Source organism: Micromonas commoda, chromosome 6, assembly GCF_000090985.2.
Source record: "Micromonas commoda chromosome 6, complete sequence".
Lineage (NCBI taxonomy): Eukaryota > Viridiplantae > Chlorophyta > Mamiellophyceae > Mamiellales > Mamiellaceae > Micromonas > Micromonas commoda.
The window spans coordinates 192,802-208,724 of record NC_013043.1 but is presented as its reverse complement, the minus strand read 5'-3'; the positions used below and the strand labels follow the sequence as shown (position 1 = coordinate 208,724).

Below are 15,923 nucleotides of genomic sequence, written 5' to 3'. Positions count from 1 at the left end.
GGGAGGTGCCGACGCGCGCCGCGAGTGGACGGGACGCGCGCGATCTCGCCGCGCCAATCGCGGCGGTGCGTCACCGCCGCGCACGCGCGCGGCGATATCGCGCGGGACCCGCCGGGTGCGGCCCACATGGCGGGGGCGCGCCCGGCCGTGTGCGACGCGCTTTCCCACTCTCGGACGGAGACGTGGCTGCGAGCTGGAGTGGGCGGGTGGCTCGACGGACTTGGCACCCCCTCACGGCCGACTGAAACCCTCAGCTACGATTACCTGGTAGGGTTCGTGTGACAGTCAGTCAGAGTTTTGAAGCAGCGCCCCTTTAGGGTTGGGAGAATTTTTGAAAAGACGAAATCGATCGGGCACTCCGTCGTCGCACTGACCGCAGCGCCCGCGCCCGTTCGCCTCAAACGACGGACGCCATGCACCACTCGCAGGAGGCGACCGACACCGCGCTCGACTGGTGCATCGAGCTCATCTCGCAGAGTAACGTGCTCGAGGTGGGCGCCAAGTACGCCATCCTCGACGCGCTCAAGGACAAGATCTCGAGCGGCGAATTCTCGCCCACCACCAGGGTGAGCACGCGCGGGCGCCAGGCCTTCGCCCCCGTATCTCGCATCGCTCCGCGTTCCGCGAGCTCCCACTCACCTACTCCCGTCACGCCCCCTCGCCTTCCTCCAGATTCGCATGTACGTCGAGTCCATCTCGCGGCTCACCGCGTCCGAGGAGAGCGGCCCGTTCATGCGCCTCAGACCCGAGAACGTCAACGAGGTGTTCCAGTCCCTCGTCAAGATGGGCGACGTCGCGCACGCATTAGGGGACGATTCGATCCCCATGCCCACGATCACGCTCACGGCGCAGACGTACGCCGAAACGATGCTCACGCACCTCCGCCCGCCCTACCGCGACGTGGAGAATTTCGCGGAATCCGTCGACAATTACGACCTCGACGACGAAGACTTCCAGACCGCGAGCCCGTGGCTCGACGTCGAGGCGCTCGAGAACATCCGCGTCGACCTCAAGAAACAGGCGGCGCGCGTCACCGACGACAGGTGCGACGGGATCCTTCGGCGATGGAACACCGCCAAGGACACCCTCGTCGAGCTCGCCAAGTACTGCGGGGAGGTTCTCGAGGCGATGGGGCCGTCGTTTTTAGAGCGCGTCGCCGCGGACTTTCGATCGGGTCGGTACGCCCCGCCCTCCCATGACGGCGTGTTGATCCCCGAGGACGCCATCCCCGAGGACGCACGGGCTAAGCGCAGGGAGCGGGAGCTGCTGGAGGCTGGACGCGTCCTTCGCGAGGCGTTCGACAAGAAGCCGAATTCGTCGTCGCCGAGCGATTTAAAAAACAAGAGGAAAGCGCCCGCAGACGACGTCGAGGCGGCGGCGGTGCGCAGGAACGTCACCGCGTTCGAGAAGCTCAGGGCTGCGAACGCGGCGGTCGCGGACCCGTTGAAGGAGGCGCTCAGGGCCAGCGACGCGGCCGGCGCTCAGGGCCAGGGCGGGCGGCGGACGGAGGAGGCGGCTTGGAACGCGCTCGCCGCGGAATACGAGGCGGGGACGGGATCGGACCAACCGTCGGACGAGTCCCCGGCGGCCAAAGCGGCCAAGGCCAGAGCCGCCAACAGAGACGCGGCGGATGACGGGAAGAAGGTGGTCATACGCCCGCACCATCGCGGCGCGACGGCTCGAACGGTGGATTGGGATTCGCGCGGCGACGGCGGCGCGGTCTCTGACGTCTCCACGCCTCCGACGACGAGGAAGGCGGGCGCGCCCGGCGTGATCGGGGCGAGGACCACGCGGGTGGGGACGTCGGGGAGGAAGGCGTACACGAGGTGGACCACGGCGCAGGAGGAGGAGCTGCGAAGGCTGGTGGGCGTGCACGGGGTTGGGAGCTGGGCGACGATCTTGGAGGCGGGGCGGGACATGTTCGGCGCGGATCGCACGTCGGTGAACCTCAAGGACAAGTGGAGGGTGCTCACGAAAGCGCGGTGACGGCGCGCGGTTCGACTCGCTATTGTAACGTAACAGATGGAACTTTTTCTAGCCATCGTCAATCTCTCGCCGCCGCCGGCGAGCGGCGCCCGCGGTTTGACGTCAACTAACAACTTTTGACGACAGCCACAAGACCTGACAGCCACAAGAACCGCAGCTGGTACCGAGGGGACCATCGCGCCACAACATGGCGCGCGCGCTCGGTTTGGCGCGGCTGGTCGCGTCGTCTCGGCGCGGATCCCTGGCGGCGGCGGCGTCCTACGCGACGTCGGCGCCGCCACCCCCGCCGCCGGCGCACGGCCGTCGCGCGTCCGGCTCGTCCGATGACGCATCGACGATCCCTCCCCTGGCGTGCGAGTGGATCGAGCCCCCGGGGGATCAGTCGACGACGGACGCCCCCGTGGCGCTGGTGCTGCACGGCCTGATGGGCAGCGGCCGGAACTGGCGCACGTTCGCGCGGGCGCTGTCGAAGCGTCTGGCGGCCGGCGGAACGCCGTGGAGGTTCGCACTCGTGGACCAGCTGTGGCACGGGCGCACCTTCGGCGATCGGACGCACCGCGAGTGGAGGAACCCGAGCGCGCAGACGGCGGCCGCGAACGGCGCGTGCGCCGTGGATCTCGCGGCGTCCGCCGTCGGCGACTTCGCCGCGCACGTGCGCGCCGTGAACCCGCACTGCCGCGTCGCCGCCGTCATCGGTCACTCCCTGGGCGGCAAGATCGCGCTGCGGCATCTCGCGAGGCTCGGAGACGCGAACGCGCTGCCGCCGCACCCCACGCAGTGGTGGTCGCTCGACTCCGTCCCGTCCGCGGTGGCGCACCCCGACGATGACCCGCACGGCGTTCAGCGCGTCATCGACGCCGTCAGGAACCACCTGCCGAGGACGTTCGCGGCGCGCGAGGACCTCGGGACGGCGCTCGCGGCGATGCCGGGCGGCGTTACATTTCCCAGGGATCTCGTCGACTGGCTCGGGACCAACTTGGCCCCCGCCGATCCCACCGCTGGTGCGACGTCGCCGCTGACGTGGCAGTTCGATCCCGACGGCGCCGCGGCGCTGTACGACGCGTACAAGCGGGACGACGGCGCGCTCCGCGTCGCTCTGGATCCACCGATGGGGCGCGGCGGGCGTTATAACGGTTCGTCAGTCGTCCACGAGGTGCACGTGGTTCGAGCCGAGCGGTCTGAGCGGTGGCCGAAAGACACGGTAGCCGCGCTCGTGGCGCGCGCGAAACAGCGCGGGTCGAGGCTGCGGTACCACGCGCTGCGGGACGCGGGGCACTGGCTGCACGTGGACAACCCGGGGGGATTGCGGGACGTGCTCGCGCCGGAGATGGCTCGCCTGCACGCCAGTCTGACGAGATGAGCGCCGCCGTTGTTATTTTTTGGTTTTTTTGTGCTATTGTTAACTCTGGCTACTAGCGAGGAATCCATCCGCCGCCGCGACGCGTCGGCACGTCGGGCATCGAGGCGGGTCGCCCGCGCCGACGCACGCGTCTACGGCGGCGAGCGCGCATCGCAGGTGGAGCCGGTGCCCGCACGGCAGCTCCGCGATGAGCGAGTCGCCCCCGTCGTCGTCGTCGGAATTTACGTCGGGATTTACGCCGTGGTCCGCCCCATCCTCGGCCCCGTCGCCTTCGTCCTCCCCGTCGCGCGCGCTGATCCCCACCAGGCACACCGGACACACCGCGCCGTCGTCGTCGTCCTCAGCCCCGACCCCCCCACCTCCGTCCTCGCCCTCGCGTGCGCGCGACTGAACCCTTCGCCTCGTGACGGCGCGCGCCCGCAGCGAAGCCTTGAGCGCCTCCGCGCGTGAACGAGCCCTGTCGGTCATCACGTCCGCGTAGAGGGCCGCGTCCGATGCCCACAGGTCGGCGCCGACGTTCACGCGGACGTCGCCGTGCGCGGCGAACAGCGTCGCGTCCGAGCCGTACAGATCCGCGCCGCGCGGGAGCCTGCGTGTGCGACGGGTAGGGAGGCGATCGTCAAGTTGGGTGAAACGGTGGGCGGGGGCCCGTCGGTGGGCACCTTTCGGGTCGAGTCGTGTCGTCGAGGCGAGGCGGAGGCGGGACGCGGTTCGGGCGGGCTCACCGATGGGAGAAGAGCGCGGCGTCGGTGGCGTAGAGGTGCGCGTCCCTCCCCGGCGCCGCGGATTCACCGTCGCCGTCCGGTGACATCCCACCCCCGAGCGACCGGCCGGGGCGCGCCCCAATCTGACTTGCTGTGCAGCTGTGACAGCCAACTCGAAGTCCCTGGACAGCCCGTCCCCGATCGGTTCGAACCGCTCAGCAGATAAGAGGCCTCCAAACGTCGCGCGATCTGACAGCTGAGACCGGCGCGCGATCCGGGCCGCCTCGCGCCGCGATCGCGATGGCGACTCCACACCGTTACCCCGCGCCCGCATCGACGGCGGCGCGCCCCGCCCACCGCGGCGCCCCGTCGTCGCGGCGGCGACGCGCGCCAACACCGGCGCCACGACTCGCGGCCCCAGTCTCGCCAAGTGGCATCACTCTCCGTGAAGGGGCCCCGCACCCCCCTCGAGCCGTCGTCCACGAGCACCTGGACTGGAGCTGCGTCCGATCGTCGCACGCGCGCGAAGAGAGCGGGCTGTGGCTCCCGGGGTGGCGCGGAGAGACCGAGCGGGGCGCTTCGACGTCGGGTCGCGCGGGCGTCGGGACCGATCGTTCGGCTGGAGAACCGAAGGCGCGGGTGGGAGAATCGCGACTCCACACGGGAGAGCCGGCGAAGGCCGGGCGCCGCGGGATGCTCGCGGGCGCGGCGGCGCTCACCGCGCTCCCGATCGCCGACCCAAAACCCGCGCGCGCGTTCATCGACCTGCCCTCCCGCCTCCACAACCGCTACTTCCTGGTTCGGCACGGCGAGAGCACCCTGGACGTTCGCGGCATGTTCCTGTCGAATCCGTCGTATAAATACGACACCACCTACGGCTTAACGAAACGGGGCATCAACCAGATGCACGAGGCGGCGCGCGTCATCAGCGACGAGTACGACGCCGCGCCGTCCTGGCTGTACACCAGCAACTTCCAGAGATCGTTCCAATCCGCGCTGATACTTCGCGAGGACCTGGGTTTGCTGTTCTCGCAACTTCGGACGGAATTTAGCGGGTTGCTGGATCCTCGGAAGATGGGGGCGCTCGACTTCGACAGCCAGAGTAAGTGGGACGCGGTGTGGGCCGGGGACGAGAAGGACTCGGGTAACACCCCGCCGCCGGTCCCCGCGTCGCTGCAGCCGAGCGCCAGCGTCGAGTCGCCTCGCGATTTGTACAGGAGGGCTCTGGAGGCGTTTACTCGGTTGGAAGCGACGTACTTTGGCGAGGACGTCATCTTGGTGTCTCACGCGGACACCCTCTCGCTGTTCACCGCGGCGATGATGGGCACCGACCTGCGCACGCACCACGGGGACTGGGGCATGGAGCTGGGTCAGGTGAGGTGCGTGGATTTGTCAGGCGACGACGGCCGAGCGCTGGGCGCAAACTTCAAACCCACGGATCTCAGAGGCGAGTACGCCGTGGGAGACAAGGCGACCAACTACCCCTTCATGCCGGAGGGATACGGCACGGACGTGAGCGGGGTGTGACCCGACGCACGCGAGCGGCTCGCACCGCGGCGCGAGTCGAGACGAGATTGCATCGAGCGAGACTTCTATTCTTTCGCGTGTAAAGTAAAGGTGACGTCGTCGCGAGCGTCGTCGAAGAAACAACCGCATAGACTATGATACGTCGTCAATCGTATTTGGTAAGAGTCGTCACTTGGTCGGGAATGCCATTCCGGGAGCGCGATACCCCTTGGCCATGAGCCGCGTCGCCGTCGCCAGCAGCGGCGCCGCCGCGAGCGTCTTGTTCGCCACCGCGTGATGCGACGCGTGCAACAGCTGGTCGAACTCGTGGCATCCGAACGCGATGTTCCTCGCCTGGATAAAAGCCGCGGCGACGACGTGCACGAACAGTCTCCCGTCGCCCGCGCCAAACTCGCCCTCGTCATTCGCGTCGTTCCCATCACCCTCCTCACCCTCACCCTCACCCTCGCCCTCGCCCTCGCCCTCGCCCTCGCCCTCGTCCTCCTCCGTGACCACGTGGTCGCCCCGCGCCATCAGCGCCTCCCACAGGTACAGCGTCTCCGCCGGCGGCAGCTCCCTCGCCATGAGCACGACGATTTGTCGAAACGCGAACATGCACTCCTGCGCCCCCAAGAGCTGCACGTGCTTCCAGAGCGGCGGGTCGCACCGCCGAAGGACGTCGCCGAGCTCGTGGAGCCTGTCGCGCACGTTCGCGCTCCTCCTCGGGGCTACCCGCGGGTAGCCTCGTTTGTTCCCGCGTCGTTTATCGTTTGCGTCCCTTCCGGAAGCCTTCGAGGTACTTCCGGGGGTCGCGCCGCCGCTTCCGCCGCCTCCGGGGCTGCCGACGTGCCCGCCCATCACGAAGTGGCACCGGTACCCCCGGAGGAACTTCTCGAAGCACCAGAAGGCTTCCGACTCGTCCGGAATGGCGTCCAGGAAATGCGCGGCGATCTCGTTCATCCCCTGGCAGTACCCAACCGCGGGGTCGAGGAGCGCGTAGGATTGGAGGACGTTTGTCAGCCTATCGGCCTGCGCGGTGCGCCACGTGGGTTGGTGCGTCGCCGGGACGGACTTGACGGGCTCCAGCCGCGGTAGCTCGCCGTTCGCGTCGCCTCCGCCGCCGGTCGGTGCGGGTGGTTCGGTGGACCGGTGGGTGGACGAGTGGTTCGTTAGGTCATCTTCCGAGGCGGACTCGGCGAGGCGGTCGGCTTCCCAGTGCGACTGAAACGCGCCGGTTCGGAACGGCGTGCGCGGGACGTCCGCGCGTATCACCGGTAGAGTCTCCGTGAACGTGCCGAGGTCCGCGGGGGGCTCGTCGCCGCTCGCGCCCATGGCCGCGCCGCTCCGCCCCGAGAGCATCTCGTGCAGCTCCTCGCACCGCCGACGGAGCTGCCGGTAGCGCTCCCGTCGGCGCCTGCGCGCCTGCTCCTGCTCGACGGCGGTGTCGTTCGCATCGCGCAGGCCCAGCAGCAGCGGCCACACCTCGCAGCGGAGCATGGGCTCGACCCCGCCGTCGGCGACGCGCGCCAAGACGTCGGCCACCGCGTCCCCCACGCGCCCGTCCCTGTCCTGCGAGGCGTACCAACGCGATGGCGACAGGGGCGAACCGCGCTTGCGCTTGTTGGAGGCGCGGTCGCCCAGCGAGGCGAGCAGTGGGACGGCGCCGAGGCTGAGCGCGGCGAGGGAGAGGCCGAGGCCACCCGCGGCGGCGACGACGGCGGCGGTGGTCCCGCGCCCGTTACGAACCATGGCAGCTCCCCGCGGGCGAGATGACAATGCGGGGCGCGGCCCACGTGTGGGCGTTTCAACAGTTTCAACAGACCGCGGTGACTCAGCATTTTTCCTATGGCGCGCAGTAACGGAAATCCAAAATAGTCTATTCTAAAGGGTTTTAGCTAGAGAAATGCAACAGGGAACCGGTCAAGGTTTGAACCATGCGCGCATGCGTCGGCGTCGCGGTCAACTTTACAACAAAAAAGTAACGCAACCTCGAGCCAACACCGCGCCGCACCGAGGACGATGCGCCGACACGTGGGCGGGCGTTTCACGCCCCCGAGACGCGCCTCGAGCGGATCCTACCCGGACTCAAGGGCCGGTGCACGCCGCGCGCCGACGAGCAGCTCCGACGACGCTGGCGCGGCGGTCAAAGCCTCTGTCGGCGGACCGTCAGATCTGGATGGGGAGGATGGGGAGGAGCGCACGCCCGCGGACGCCTCCGAGCGAGACGACGACGCGCGCGCGAGTTTGCGGGACGTGGACATCGGCGCTCGTGAGGAACCCGGCGAACGCGTTCGCGTCCTCGACGACGAGCGCGTGGACGCGGATTCGGAAACGGACGCGCACGAGGACGCGCACGAGGACCGCGACGATCACGCGACTTCGGGGGATCGACAGTGTTCCGGAGACGACGACGACGAGGAGGAGGAGCGAACGGAGGAAGAGTCCGCGAGCGACGGCGGCGATAGCCTTGCCGACCACTCATCCGCGGACGCCTCCCTGAACGCGCTCGACCCGGACAACCTGCGGGTCCTCCAGTCGTACGGCTTGCGACCGCAGATGTCCTACGAATCCTCCGAAAACGAGACGGGCTCCGACGACAACCTCCTCGATGACGACGACGGGCACGTGGCGGCCGGCTCGGCACCCTCGGCACCCTTGCCGCCGACGTGGCGGGCGGCGATATCAGCCTCGCTGCGCCTGAGCCGCGAGTTTTCGGGACTGGCGAATGATTCATCTGAGTCATCGTCGTCGGAGGAGGAGGAGGAAGACGACGGCGACGTCACGTTTCCATGGTCCGCCGGGTCCTCGCTCGACGATACGCTGAACGCGTCGACGCGCGCCGCCGCGCACGAGATGCTCCGCGCGGCTGATGTCTCGCACGAGGTCGCCTCGCTCTTCGCGGCGAGGGTTCCTCGAGGCGTCGCGACGAGCTGGGAGGACGCGAGGCGGGGTATCGACCTCGACGCGGTGTGCGCCGAGCGCTTCGGCGGCGGCGATGAGAGCGTCGATCCGACGCCGTCCACGCGCGCGTTCGAACCCCCGTGCGATCGATCCTTCGGTTTCTCCGACGACGCGGCGTGCATCGCGGAGGCGGCGGCGGCGTCGACGGCGTTTTGCCCGCGGAAGCCGCGGGCTCGAGCGGCTCGAGCGTTTGCCGACGTATCCTTCGTCGCGGATCTGCTCGAAGAGTTACCCGGGGTCGACCCGTCGGATGCGAGGATCGCGTGCGTCCTCGCGGCGGTCACCGTCGAGCACGCCGAGGAGCTCCAGCGCGGCGAAGGCGGGCACGGGCGAAGGCGGGGGCGGGCGAATCGCGCAACCGCGGGGTCTTTCCCGCGGGTGTTGGCACCGGCGGCGGGGCGCGGCTTGGGCGCGATGGCACGAAGGGAGCTCGCCGGCGGCGGCGGCGGCGGCCGGGGGGGCGGGATGGGAGGACGGGCGGGCGGAACTGGAGGACGGGCGGGCGGGGCGACGAGCGACGAGACGCGCGAGTCGCGGGGCGGACGTAGGAACGTAGGTCGGTCGCGGTGAGTCGTCCGTGAATACGAGTAACGCTGAATGAATCGATTCGTACACCGGGCTTCAACGCGCCGGCTCGCGAGGTTGGAGCGCGTTTCACTCACATCGGGCCGTTGAACTCGTCGTCGCGCCATCGCGTGTCGTCCTCCGAGTTGTTCAACACCATGACGCACGCCGCGACCACCGCGCCGAGGCACAGCAGCAGCGTCAGCGCCACGAGGGTGTCAAAGCACATCAGAATTACAAACGACAGCGCCGCCACGCCAACCGCGAAGGGAACCAATTCCCTCGCGCCGTACCCGACGCTCCGGTCGTCGTCGTCCCTCGCCAGCGCTCTCGCGTCTTCGTCCACGACGTATGCCGCCCCTTCTTGGTCCGCGCCGGTTCCTCCTTCGACGCCGGTCGACGCGTCGCCGCCGACGGCGGCCCGGTCCGAGCCCGAGGTTTCGCGAGACCTCGAGGTTGTCCCGCCGTCGGCGTTCACGAGTTCAGCCCGCGCCGGCGACGACGCGTTCGCGGCGGGAGACGGCGGCGGCGGCGGCGGCGGCGTTGGATGCGGATCCGTCGCGTTGGATGCGAGCGCCCTGCGCCGGTATCCCCGCGTCGTCGCGGCGCCGACCGCGAGCGATTGCGCATCCCCCGATTCCGCGCTCGTCCGCCCATCGCGACGACCCCGCGGTGGACGGTCCAGCGCGCCGACGGAAGCGACGAGAAGGAAGGCGAGCGCGATGTGCGCGATGATCCAGAAGTAAAACGCTAGATCGCCGCGCCTCCTTCCGCGCGCTGAAGGGTTCGAGCGCTTCATTCGGGAGGGACGCGGTGGCGCGCGCGTGGCGAGTGAGACGCGAAGAAGAACCGTTTCGTCTGCCCGTGGAACGTCGCGACGTTGACTCGACTGGACGCGGGACACGATTTCAAAATCCGGTTTCATAATTAGTAACACCAATTAAACGTGAACTCACACATCTTATTTAGTGAGAGTAAGAACGATGGCACAAACTTTCCAAATCACGTCAAAAATCACCGCCTACTTATACCTTCTTGGCTTTTGCGCCTGCATCCTTTCCCACTGCTCCATCGACCCGGGCTTCCTGTGCTTCTTCGGGGTCGACTTCCTGCGCGCGTAGGGGATGGGCGCGTACTTGGGCCACGGCGGGATCACCACCTCGCGCGCCACCTCGCCGCGCCTGCCCCCGCCGCGTCGCCCACGAAGCACCGGTTTATCGTCGGATGCATCGCGACCATTTTCGATGAGTTCGCTCGTCTCAACCGTGATCTCCGAGTGCGTTAACTCGCCATCGGACGAATTGTTCTCGTCGGAATCCGTACCCGACTCGTCATCGGACGACTCCGGCTTCGGGCACTCCGGGTGCCGCTTATACACCAGGATGCATCCGCACATCCACGACAGCGAGATGGCGCTGGAGACGACCATGAAACTCCAAACCATCCACGGGGAAAACTCCTTCTCGAAGCCGTCGCCCCTCGTGGCTTCGTACTCGTACCCGGAGACGGGCGGCGGCGGCGGCGCGGGCGGCGGCGCGGGCGGCGTCGGCGGCGTGCATACCTCGAGCGACGTCGCCTCGCGCCACGCACGCGTGGGCTCGCACCGGCCGTTCCCGCCACCCGAAGACGAGTCCCAAGCGCATCCGTCGCGTCCGGCGCATTCGTCGACTCCGACTGTTTCCGCGCCTCCTTTGCCCAATACGTTGCACCCGACGACGCCGTGCATGTACTGGCGGTACACCATGCGCTGAACCGCGGTGGTCGTTATCTCCGAAGATGCGGCGTCCGCGGCGGCCATCGCGGCGTCGACGGAGGGGAGGCACCCGTGCGGGGTGTCCACGCATTTTTCTTCGTCGCCTTCGTTTTCTTCGTCGGCGCAGCCGGCGGCGCACGCGTCGTGCGCGGATTGGCTCGCCGCTAGGACGTTACGAAACGCGTTACGAAGCTCCCTCGCGCCGATCTGCAGGTAATCCCGCAGCTCGCACTTGCCCTCGTACCACTCGCACGGCGTCAGGACCTCCCTCGACCCGCCCGCATCGGAATCTTTCCACTCGCAGTCGTCCGCGTTTTTGATGTAATCGCACACGAGCACGTCCGCCATCCACTTGCAGTAATCCTCATCCGTCGGCGCGTCCCACTCGTACGGCGAGAAGGATCGGTAGAACGCCCCCCAGGTCTCCTGCGCAACGGTCGTCGCGAACGCTAGCGTGGACGACGCGGGCGGTCGCGGCGGCGGGTTGGGCGGCGGCGGCGTCGGCGGCGGCGCGGGGGGCGGGGGCGCGCACACTCGGTGGTTTAAATCCGTCACTTTTTCCACGCCGCACGCGGGGTTGAGGACGGCGGCCAACTCGACGTACGCCTTTGGCGTCTCCGGATCTTCCATGACCGTCTGAACGCCGTCGCAGTAGCAGCCGGCGTCGTTCCAGGAGTTGAGCCCCTTGCAGCACTCGTCGGACACGGACGCGGGGACTTGCCCGAGACACGGCAGGAGCGCGAGCATCGCGGATTGCATCAGCGCGCAGTCGATCGTCTGCTTGCCCGCGGTGGACTCCCACGCGGACTTGAGCGAGCGTCGGTTCCCCGGGAGTTCCGGGAGTATCGACGCGCGGGTTCGAATCCCGACGGCGTCGCGTTCGGGCAGCGCCAGGTGGAAGTGCCCCGACGACGCATCAAACCCGTCGTGGTGGATGACGCCGTAGCGCCTCACCTCCCGCAGTTGGTTCTCGCAGTTTGTTCTCGGCGTCACGTCGCACTGGGCCTCGAACTTGGCAGCGACGCGCGCGTAGTGCTCGAACGTCGCGTCGTGGGTCAGCACGCTCCGGACGCCGTCGCAGTTGCACCCCGCGTCGTTCCACATTCGCAGTCCCTCGCAGCACCCTCCGTGCGGGTGTTCCCACGTCGGGTGTCGAAGGCAGTCGAGCATGTGCGACTGGACGAAGAGGGGATCGTCGCACGCGACGTGCGTCGGGTCGCCGTCGCCGTGCGCGTGGCGCAGCGCCTCCACGCGCCGCGCGTGCTGCGCGGCGTGTAGGTGCTTTTCCTTGTACGCGCGCACGTACTCCGGTTCGCGGTGTCGTCTGTGGTGATCCGGGTCCGGGTGATTGTGCAGGCGGTTGTACTCGGAGAGGAGATCGTCGAGCCGGTACATGGCGCGCACGTGCTTCTCGTGCGTCTCGTCGTCGACGTGGTCGTAGCGGTGGATGACGCCGTAGGCGGCGACGGGGGACGCCGCGAGCGCGAAAGCGAGCGCGGCTAGGAGGAACGAGGAAAGTCTCGTCGTCATCGTGGGCGCGGGTGCGCGCGCGTGTGCCGCAGGGACGATCGACGCGGGGGCGCGCGTTTCCAAGAAAAAGACGTTTCGGCTTCCGCGAAAACGCTCATTCCATCCGAGTAGGATTACGCATACGGAAATGACGACGTATTTAGTGTATGCGGAAATATAAATTACGAAGGCGAGCGCGAGGGCGCGTCGACCAATCGATCGAACGTCGAACCTCTCCCTCCTCCCGTCGCCGCGACGTCACCTCCTCGCGCGCTCTCTCGCGGTGGCCCATCATCACGCCGCGACGAGCGCGGTCGCGACGAACGCGGCGGCGACGGCGGCGGCGAGCGACGCCGCAGACGCCGCGGGTGCGCCGCCGCCGGCGGAATCCTCGACGAGGGAAGAAGAAGCGTCGGGCGGCGGGTTGGGCGCCGGCGGCGGAGACGGAGTCGGCGGCGGGGACGGAGGAACACACATGGCGTCGGCGTCGTCGTCCGCGGCGTCGATGCCGCACCCGGCGTTGAGACCCGCCAGCGCGGGCTTGAACAGGGCGTACTCGTCGAGGTCGAGGAGCGTCTCGCCCTCGTGCGCGGGGCAATTGCACCCCGCGGCGTTCCAGGTGGTGAGCGCGGCGCAGCAGGATGCCATCACGGAGGAATCCGCCAGGGCGGTCTGGCACGCCAGCCCGAGGGGCGCGACGACGTCCTTGTCGGTGCACTTGGCCGGATCGTACGTGGCCGACGCGGCGTCGGCGAGTGACAACGTCATCGCGGCGAACAACGCGACGAGGAGGGCGAAGGGCGCGCGTCGACGGGCGGGGTCGACGGGGCGTCGCGTCGCGCGCGGCTTCGCGGGGTGGACGCGGGCGGCTGGCATGGTCTCGGCGGCGTGTGTGTCGACGGCGTGCGTTCGCGGTCGCGGGGGCGTGAGGTCGAGTGAGGCGGGAACGACGATGATTCGCGTTGAAAGCGTTTCTTCGCCTCCCGTCGATCCGCCTTCGTCGTTGGACCGTCGTTTTTTTGCAACCGTCCCAACACTGACGGTCGGACTGGTGGAGCCCCGCTCGCCTCGAACAAAAGGCCCGAGTCGCGGCCGACCTCGTCCTCTTTGCACGACGAAGGAGAGTATCTTCGAAGATGGTGAGCGCCCCTTCCGTACCTCACGATTCTCCCCGAACCGTCCGCGGTCGGATGCGCGCGTCGGGGGTTCGCGAGACCCTCGACACCGCGCATCTCCGGGCGCGGCTGGGCGGAAAATGAGCCACTAGGGTTTTTCGCACCTCGATCCCGGTGACTGACCTGCGCTCCCCCTCCCCATCCAATCCACAGCCCCCTAAAGCCCCCGAGTCCAAGGCCGCCAAGGCCGCCAAGGCCGCTGCCGGTGGCAAGGCCAAGAAGAAGGTGCGAATCCCCGCCGCTCTCTTCCATCTCCGAGCGCCCCATCCCGCCTTTTGCTCACTCCAGTGGCGAGGCGAGAGCGAAAAGCCGTGCAGTGCCGACGAACCGATGGCTGACCTTCGACCCCGATCCCCCGTTAACGTCAACAGAAGTGGTCCAAGGGCAAGGCCAAGGAGAAGGCCAACAACCAGGTCCTCTTCGAGCAGGTGAGAATCGCTCGCGTCCCGTCCGCGACGTCGCGCGCGCCCCGTCGCGTCGGGGTTATTTTTCCTTTAGGGTTACACCCGTAGACGTCTCACGGTCGGGACGTCTTCGAGAGCCTCGCCACTGACGTACGTTTCGCCTCCCTCTCCGTTCGAACTCGACAGTCCACCTACGACAAGCTCCTCGCCGAGGTGCCCAAGTACAAGATGATCTCCATCTCCATCCTCACCGACCGCCTCCGCATCACGTGCTCCCTCGCGCGCAAGGCCATCGCCATCCTCATCGCGAAGGGCCTCATCAAGCCGGTGACCCTGCACTCCAAGCAGCAGATCTACACCCGCGCCACCAACGACACTGAGTAAGCGGTTGCTGATTGCTATTAGGCTGTCTAATCGGTATTAGCAGAGGGGGTGTGCGCGTGTGGGTTCGTCGTCGACAGGCCCGCGGTTCCTCGAGGGGGGATTCCGACGAGTCGGATGTTCCAGGGAGGGGCGGCGGGAGGCCTGATCGTCAGATAGCTTTGGCCTTTCGATGAATAAGCACGAGCGATATTGGGATTACTAACGTTGGGATTACGTTGGGATAACGCACGACGCCGCGGCTACCCACCTACGACGCCTCGGCTCTGGCTTTGCGGTTGCGACTACGCTTTTGCACTCTGCGACCTTTCAAGCCCCAGGCTCGAGCGCGCAGAAGGGCGTCTGTCCCTCCACCCTGATCCCGCCCCGTCCCGCCCCGACGCGCAGATCCCCGAATCGCTCGGCGAACGCCCCCGGCAGCGCCCTCGCGTCCGGGGGGGTGATCCACAGCCGCAGGAGGTGCCTCTTGCTCGGGCCTTTTCCTTCCCCGTCGCCGTACTCTCGCCTGGCGTGAAACGTCGTGTGATTGTGAAGCCACTGCACGTCGCCGGGCTCCAGGCGCATGTCCAAACGGACGCTCGGGTCGTCGCACGTCGCGTCGAGGGCGTCGAGCGCGGCGATCTGCGTCGGCGTCAGCCGCGGCACGCCGTCGTCCTCCGTGAACCGCGCCTGCGCGGCGTCGATGAAGTTCCTGTCGTAAATCCCGCTGAGCAGCTCGCACCCTCCCTCGCGCCCTCCCTCCGAATCTCCCGCTTCGCCCGCACCGACGCACACCGTCACCGCGCTGCCGTCGACGTCGCTGGCGCGCGCGCCGTGCCTGTGAAACACCGGCATGTCGTACGTCGGCCGCTTCCCCGGGGGCACCTCGCCCTTTCGGTCCACCGGGAATGGCTCCAAGAGGGTTCGCGCCAGCTGTGGCGCCGTCCGCGCCAGCTCGTTCCACACCGCCACCGAGGACACCACCATCGACTCCCCCCCCGTCGTGCTGTTCTCGAGACACATCAGCCCCACGATGTCGGCGCTGTCGGTGTGGAAGGGTTGCGCGGCGCACGTGGTGTAGATTCGAGTCGTGGGATCGTTTGGATCGGCGCCCAGATCTTTGACGTGCCCGAGGACGTGACCGCGGGCGTTCTGCGGGCACGTCCAGCCCATGTGCGCGCCCATCGCGTAAAACACCGCGCACCTCTGCCACGGCGTGTACCTGTGGACCGGGACGCCCCTGAACAGGCAGAGCCCGCGGCCGTGGACGAGCTCGCGCCTCGTGGCGTCGAGTCGAGTCTTGAGCGTGGGGAGCGGGAAGGTGTCCGGGGTGAGGTCGATGACGTCGAGCCCCGCCGCCTCCGCGGACGCCAGCGCGGCGTCGAGCTCCGCGACCTCGTCATCGGTGAGCCTGTGCGTCCACGAGCCCGGGTCCGCTGCAAGGTCGGGGCCCAGCCAACCGCCGGGAAAGGTGGGAAGCGCGTCGCCGCGCACAGGATGAACGGACGACGACGACGACGACGACGACGGCGCGACCGCGCGCGCGATCGGGGCGTGGACGCGATGGCGCCGCGTCGAGCGCGACGATATGCGCGCGACGGGGGCGACGAAGGCTGCGGACGTCGCGGACATCGCGGCGGA

The 15,923-nt window shown here is 68.2% G+C and overlaps 9 protein-coding genes across 9 annotated transcripts; 5 read left to right on the top strand and 4 right to left on the bottom strand.

Annotated features, from left to right (window-relative positions):
* Positions 1-413: 413 nt before the first annotated feature.
* Positions 414-1,986, top strand: MICPUN_59110 (predicted protein; the record flags this gene model as incomplete). The annotated part of the gene is made up of 2 exons (XM_002503074.1): positions 414-566; positions 673-1,986. 2 exons carry the CDS (start codon positions 414-416, stop codon positions 1,984-1,986), a joined length of 1,467 nt encoding a protein of 488 aa, XP_002503120.1.
* A 187-nt stretch (positions 1,987-2,173) lies between these two features.
* MICPUN_59109 (predicted protein) lies at positions 2,174-3,346 on the top strand (the record flags this gene model as incomplete). Its single annotated transcript, XM_002503073.1, has 1 exon — positions 2,174-3,346. One exon carries the CDS (start codon positions 2,174-2,176, stop codon positions 3,344-3,346), a length of 1,173 nt encoding a protein of 390 aa, XP_002503119.1.
* Positions 3,347-4,350: 1,004 nt separating this feature from the next.
* On the top strand, positions 4,351-5,577 carry MICPUN_59108 (predicted protein; the record flags this gene model as incomplete). Its single annotated transcript, XM_002503072.1, has 1 exon — positions 4,351-5,577. The coding sequence occupies one exon, from the start codon at positions 4,351-4,353 to the stop codon at positions 5,575-5,577; it is 1,227 nt and encodes a 408-aa protein (XP_002503118.1).
* Positions 5,578-5,745: 168 nt separating this feature from the next.
* MICPUN_105685 (predicted protein) lies at positions 5,746-7,305 on the bottom strand (the record flags this gene model as incomplete). The annotated part of the gene is made up of 1 exon (XM_002502723.1): positions 5,746-7,305. The coding sequence occupies one exon, from the start codon at positions 7,303-7,305 to the stop codon at positions 5,746-5,748; it is 1,560 nt and encodes a 519-aa protein (XP_002502769.1).
* A 270-nt stretch (positions 7,306-7,575) lies between these two features.
* MICPUN_59106 (predicted protein) lies at positions 7,576-9,087 on the top strand (the record flags this gene model as incomplete). The annotated part of the gene is made up of 1 exon (XM_002503071.1): positions 7,576-9,087. One exon carries the CDS (start codon positions 7,576-7,578, stop codon positions 9,085-9,087), a length of 1,512 nt encoding a protein of 503 aa, XP_002503117.1.
* An 88-nt stretch (positions 9,088-9,175) lies between these two features.
* MICPUN_59105 (predicted protein) lies at positions 9,176-9,880 on the bottom strand (the record flags this gene model as incomplete). The annotated part of the gene is made up of 1 exon (XM_002502722.1): positions 9,176-9,880. The coding sequence occupies one exon, from the start codon at positions 9,878-9,880 to the stop codon at positions 9,176-9,178; it is 705 nt and encodes a 234-aa protein (XP_002502768.1).
* A 222-nt stretch (positions 9,881-10,102) lies between these two features.
* Positions 10,103-13,111, bottom strand: MICPUN_100867 (predicted protein; the record flags this gene model as incomplete). Its single annotated transcript, XM_002502721.1, has 2 exons — positions 10,103-12,333; positions 12,817-13,111. The coding sequence occupies 2 exons, from the start codon at positions 13,109-13,111 to the stop codon at positions 10,103-10,105; spliced, it is 2,526 nt and encodes an 841-aa protein (XP_002502767.1).
* Positions 13,112-13,880: 769 nt separating this feature from the next.
* Positions 13,881-14,306, top strand: MICPUN_82663 (predicted protein; the record flags this gene model as incomplete). Its single annotated transcript, XM_002503070.1, has 2 exons — positions 13,881-13,946; positions 14,109-14,306. Coding segments are annotated over 2 exons (264 nt in total), but the record flags the coding sequence as incomplete, so codon positions are not given.
* A 306-nt stretch (positions 14,307-14,612) lies between these two features.
* Positions 14,613-15,914, bottom strand: MICPUN_59101 (predicted protein; the record flags this gene model as incomplete). The annotated part of the gene is made up of 1 exon (XM_002502720.1): positions 14,613-15,914. The coding sequence occupies one exon, from the start codon at positions 15,912-15,914 to the stop codon at positions 14,613-14,615; it is 1,302 nt and encodes a 433-aa protein (XP_002502766.1).
* Positions 15,915-15,923: the final 9 nt, after the last annotated feature.